Source organism: Eschrichtius robustus, chromosome 3 (assembly GCF_028021215.1).
Source record: "Eschrichtius robustus isolate mEscRob2 chromosome 3, mEscRob2.pri, whole genome shotgun sequence".
Taxonomy (NCBI): Eukaryota; Metazoa; Chordata; class Mammalia; order Artiodactyla; family Eschrichtiidae; genus Eschrichtius; species Eschrichtius robustus.
Window position 1 is genome coordinate 102,473,953 of NC_090826.1, and position 6,007 is coordinate 102,479,959.

Genomic DNA, 6,007 nt, shown 5'->3' on the forward strand with positions numbered 1-6,007 from the left:
TCTGTCTACTAACCTCATCATAGCATCAGGTGATGCTTGTTCGAGGGGCAGGGCCACTGGAGGAAGCCCCAAGAACAGGGTCCATATGGGAAGCAGGCATTCCCGGCCCCAGTCCTCCACCTCCACCAGCCTCATTTCTTTCCGTACGCATTTCCCCTGACCTCAGGCTGCTCTTCCTTTCCCGTTGCATCCCGCCACCCATGCCCTCTGCTGCTGCTTCTTCCGTTCTCCTCCCCATGCAAGGGAAGGGTTTTTTTGTGTTTTTTTTGGTTGTTTGGGGTTTTTTTACCCAGAATGTTTGCCCCTTTTCTCTGGACATCTCCAAACAGTGGCAGAAGTGAGGGGACATTTGGGCATAGAAATATGCAGCCCAGGTGTCCTTGTCGGCTGGGCCAGGTGGGGCTGCGTTTTCTGGGGAGCAGCAATGCCCTGGTGAGTTGCTGAGCGGTGGGGACGGAGAGCAGGAGGGGAGAGGAGCAGCTGGAGGAACTGTGGTCCCAGCTCTGCCTACAGAGGGAGCAAGCTGGGGGTGAAGGTTGAGGCTGCCGCCCGTGGGGAATGGTGAGGGATCCCCAAGAGCTGCGTTGGTGGCCTGAGCAAAGGTCAGGTTAACAGGATGCTAGAAGAAAGGGCACGAGGGGCAGCAACTGTGGAGGCTGCTGGTTAGGCAGAGCTAGGTCTCTACTCAGAGGTTTCCTCCTCAGAGAGGCCTTTCCTGACAGCTCTAGCTAAAATAATACCCTCCACCAGCACCCTCAGCTGCCATTCTCTATTTCCTTACCGTGCTTTATTTTTCTCCATAGCCTTGAGCAATACCTGAAGTTAACTATTATTTATGGTCGTCAGGGTACTGCTCTTCTCCAGTAGACTTTGTCTCACTTGTTGCTCTATTTTTAGAACCTAGAACAATGCCTGGTACACAGTAGGTCCTCAATAAGTATTTGTTGAATGTAAGACTGAGTGATCACCATCATCATTATTCGGAGAAGACTCTACTCCCTTATGTGTGGCGGAGTACTCAGTCCCTGCCACGTGCTAGGCGGCAGCCAGTCAGCCTCTGGTCCAGCAGAAGGCCACAGTGCTGCCCTTCTTTTTGGGGGGTGCTCACAAGCCTCGGATTTGAAGTGACATTGCAAAGATCCTCTCCTGAGATCACGTGGGCTGTGTACCTGGGAAGGGATGTTGCCCTTTGTCCATGTCTGCCCTACGTCCAACTCCAAGGGCAAAGGGACTTGGTCTAGAGAGGGGAGTTAATAGGCTCCTCCTAGGTGTCGGAGGGAGGACCGTGTTGGTCAGTTGGAAGTTGGGCTCATAAACCAGGAAAAGGAGGCTAGAAGTTGACTTCGTTTCCTTGGCAAAGGAGCAGGGCCGATTTTTCTGTCCTACAACAGAGAAGTGCTATTAGGACGGGGAGTAGCTACCTCACCACACTCCTTGAGGTGGGAAGGGAGACCTGCAAACACTCAGTCCAAAGGTAGTGTGTGTGCAGGCTGAGCAACTAACCACTGCTGCAGGGACCACAACTTGGTCCCGATACAAGGCCAAAGAAGCCACCGTTATTTTTCATGTCCTAGGAAGTGCTCTCCTCAGCTGAAGAAGAGAATGAAGTCTCCCTGATCAGGTATTCTGTGAACCTGACTACAAGAAAAAGTGAAAAATGCTCAGAATCCCAGATATTTTATAGCTATAAAACCAAGCATCCACATAATTGCATTTTTTACTTTGCAACCAGAGATTTGGTGTGATATAGACTCATAGTTGATAATATTCTATATATGTGTGTGTACATATACACGTATATATAGTCTTTAAGTTATTCGTGTCTTCTGCTTATAGACAGAGTATTCCACATTATATTAAGTATGGGCTTTTGTAGATAACATTCTTCATATCTCCAGGTTGGTCCAGGGTTTAGTTATTCTTTCTTGCTTGCAGATGTCATGTCCTAAATCTATGTCCTCATTAGATGTCTGAGTGCTATAGTACAATAGTGAAATGCACCTTGTTCTTAATAAGTGCCATGAGGACTTAAGAGTCATCATCTTGGGGTCTTCTCATTTTCATTAAGTAGCCATGTGACTTAGTGCAGGGCATATAAACTCTTTGGACCCCAGTTTCCCAACTCTAATTTGAAGAGATTGGGTCAGTTACTAAATTTGCTTTTAAAGCAAAAGAATCTATGATTCAAGCAATGTTTTTATATAAACACTGATAATGTTTTTTCTTCATTGAGAGAAACATGATTTATGTCACCATCATATGTGGGGCATCTATTTATAGATTGATCAGTATCCAACTTTAGGAAGAGCATCAAATATCTCAATACATGTTAAGATTTGGTTTTGTTGTTGTTGTTTTTAATTTTAGTTCCTTTCTGAGGAATTGAGTCCATTAAGATATTTCATGCTCAGCCAGTATGTTCATTATTTTTAGACAGTATGCTTAAAATAAAGGAGATGACTTTATTTGATACCTTTATTTATATGCAAAACAGCGCACCATTCATGAGATATGAAAAACTCGTCAGATAGAAACCAGATTATATCTATTTTCACTACAAAATATTGCATTATATAAAGCAACAGAGACACCAAAAAACCCTGAAAAAGACTAAATTCTTTGGATAGCAGATGTGGTTTTTTTTTTTTCCCCTTGTCTCTAAAATACACTCCTCGTTTTAAGAGTTTCACAGCTGAGAACATGAAACATTTTCAGGTTATAGACTTTTCTTTTTGGTTGTCACAGAGGAAAGTAGTTCTGAATTCTTTTTTTTTTTTTTTTTTAGGAAAATAACTTAATTTCCTAAAATCATCCCACACACAAACATCACACACACACAAAGAAGCTACTCTCCTTATAAACGGTTTGCAAAGTACTTTTCAGACATAACTACAGATAAGGATAACAACACTGACTTTTTTAAAAAAACTATAACAGTGAAGTGCTAGTGTTGCTGATGTCACAACAAAAGAACCTTTCAGGAACAAACATCTTAATATATAAAATATGTTTAGAAACAGGGAGATGTGGGAAATTTGTTATACAAGTGCAATATAATTAGAGCAAAAAGAAAGACCACAGTATAATCTCAACAAACACGTAAAAAGTTAGACATAATTATTCCACAGGAGAAAGTGTAAACACTTGACTATAAATAAATTGGCACAGAGTGTCCAAAGTAAAATTATCACCACTCTGAAAAATAAGTGTCTTGAAAAAAATACTCTACTCCTTCTAACATAAATAAAAATAGGTTGTCTTTTCTAACTGCGCCTATGGGTCCACATGTTTAAGGTCACAAATAGATGTTTTTGGATATATAAAGGGGCACTTCGCCTGAAAAAGCAATCAGATATTTCCATTTAAATATGGATTTTCCTGTCTACATTAGCGTCAGACCTTGGGGTTAAAAATCTCACCAAACTCAAATCTTCCCACAATATCAGTTTGTTCTCAATGCATGTTTTTAACCTTACCATATCTTCTAGGCTTGTCTGTTTTACTTGGATTCTACTATAATCTTTCTTTTCACAACGGATCAGAAAGTTTCCTGTTCCACCTTTCTGTGTCTTGAATCTCTGCCCTGGAGGAGATTCCCTCCCCTCCCCTCATGATGTTTGGTGATTTGTCAGTTAGAAAAAATCCAGATAGTCTAAAGTTAGAAGCCCAGACTCTGAGCTTCTGCCCTCATTCTTTCAAAACATGAAGATCTGTGGGAGATGAATGTAGGAGAACTCAGTCTCTAGTGGGCTAAAGCAACAACCCCTTAAAGGGATCCTAACACGTGGAGGGGAGGCCTGGAGGCCACTCGTCTCGGTGCCTCCAGGAGGTTCGCCTTGCCTGGAAAATACTCCCTACAAGCCCCAGGGCTCGCCAGACAACCCCACCCTTCTGGAGTCGGAAACCTTCCAGAGTCGCCCTGCCGACAGGAGAGAACACGGTGCGAGCCTCCTACCCGGTCCAAGGCCGTGGCGGCGGCCGTCCCGCTGGGCCACCGTCTCCTCCTCCATCGCCGCGGCGACCGCCCGGGTTGGCCGCGTTTTACCCACTCCCGGCCAGGCGGCCCCGCGCCGCGACCCCGGCCCTACACGTCCAGGACGTGGTTGAGATAGGAGATGTAGCAGATGGCCAAGCGCAGGATCTCGATCTTGGACAGCTTCTTGTCCGGGGGCAGCGTGGGCAGCAGTTTGCGGAGCTCGGCGAAGGCCAGGTTGAAGGCCTCCACGCGGATGCGCTCGCGGGTGGCGTGGGCCGAGCGGTACTTGGCCGTGGCGCGCCGGCGGCGGCGCTTCTCCTCGCGGCTCAGCTGCTGCGGGTGCGGGTAGAGCGCGGCCCGGCTGCCGCCCTTGCCGTCGCCTTCGGCCTCCTCCACCGGCTCCAGGTCCGACACGCTGCCCAGCACCTTGGCGTCCGCGCCACCCAGCGACTCCGGGTCCGAGGGCGCCGAACTGGGGTGGTCCGAGTCGGCGGCTTGGTCTGGACTCAGCATCATTTTGGAGGCTGAGGGGGAGTCAGAAAAGCGATCAATAAAAGGAATGGGGGTCTTCTTTGGATAGGAGCGAGAGCGGGCGAGGGCCTAGCCTGCCGGGCCTCCGCGCGGCCCGGGCCGCCTCCCCACGGCAGGCCGGCGAGCTCCGAGGAGCGGACCCCGCGGGGAGAGAGCGCGCCGAGGCGGTCAGGCCCGAGAGCCGGGCCCCGCGCCACCGCCCGGCTCAGGAGCCAGCGAGGCCTCGCCTCGGCCCAGGCCGCATCCTGGGCCTGACACCGAGGCCTGCGGGAGACCCACACCGGCCTGCGGGCCTGCTCCGGGGAACGACCGCAGGCCTGCGAGGCCGCTCCTGGGTTTCGTGCCTCCTTCGGCTAAATACAACTCGGCCATTCCGCCTCCCTTACTTCTTCTCCGACCCTGACAAACGAATGAATGCGAACGACGAATCCATCTGGGGTTTGCGGGGGGGCGGGGAGACGCGGAGCGCGCTTCCCGCCCCGAGGGCCTGGGGCGAAGCCGCCGGAGAACTGGGCGCCCGCGGGCCGCGCGCGGGTCTGGGGCGCGGGGCGGCCGGGACTCCAGAGGAACCCAGCCCCGAGCGCGGACGGAGAGCAGGCGTCCCGGAGCGGGAAGGCTTCCCCGTACGCCTCGCGCTTCTCCGAAATAATAGATGACTAAACAAACGTGGAGGCTCCTTTCAACAGCAAATGGACTCTCATGCCCTCGCAGGCTCCCGAAGCACCATCTGTCACGCAGACAGCCACACACATCGGGGACCTAGGGACACGGCGACGTGGGATAAGACAATGCGCCCGCAGTCTGCCGACCACCTCCCGGGAATAGGTCGGCGGCCGGGTGGCTGCGGAAGGAGAGGCTGGGGAGGGGAGGGAAGGGAAGGGCCGGGGGAAGGCGGGCGCCGCGCCTGCTGCCCCGGCCCGAGCTGCATCCCCGCCCGCAAAGTTTGGTGCTCGGGGGCCCGGAGTCGGGAGCCTTCAGCTGTCCCCGGGCGGCCTGGCCGAGGCCGAGCTAGCCCGTCCTCAGCCTTCCTTTAAGGATGCGATCCTAGAAAGGCCTCTTAGCCAGGCTCCTCCCGGGCGCCTGGAGGACCAGCCCCGATCGCGCGCCTCCGGGGAGGGGGCCGCTCCCAGCCGTGGGGCTTCGAGGAAATTCGGGCTTCGAGAAAGGGTCCGGCAGGCGGGGAGGCACCTGCGGGGGCTAAGCGCACCGATCGCGGGCACCGGGAGGGAGGACCAGGCTGCGAGCCCCGGGCCCCTAGTGCGCCGCTGGAGGGATACTCGCTGGAACAGAGATCGAGTCGGCGACGTGCCGCAGCGTTTGCTCCTAGACAAAAGCGGGGGCTGTGCTATCCGCTCCCAGCACCGCACTTGCTTAGGAGCGAATTTGGCTCCAAGGCAGCTTTCATTTCCCTGCGAGGAAAACAAGTCCTCTAAGGCAAAATAAAAACAAATGCTCCAAGTGAAATACATGTGACTCCCTGTGGGCTTTTCACGGATACGT

General features: G+C 51.8%; 1 protein-coding gene across 1 annotated transcript; it reads right to left on the reverse strand.

The window, feature by feature from the left end:
• Positions 1-4,084: 4,084 nt before the first annotated feature.
• Positions 4,085-4,492, reverse strand: NHLH2 (nescient helix-loop-helix 2). Its single transcript, XM_068538151.1, has one exon. It carries the CDS (start codon positions 4,490-4,492, stop codon positions 4,085-4,087), a length of 408 nt encoding a protein of 135 aa, XP_068394252.1.
• Between the last annotated feature and the right edge of the window lie 1,515 nt (positions 4,493-6,007).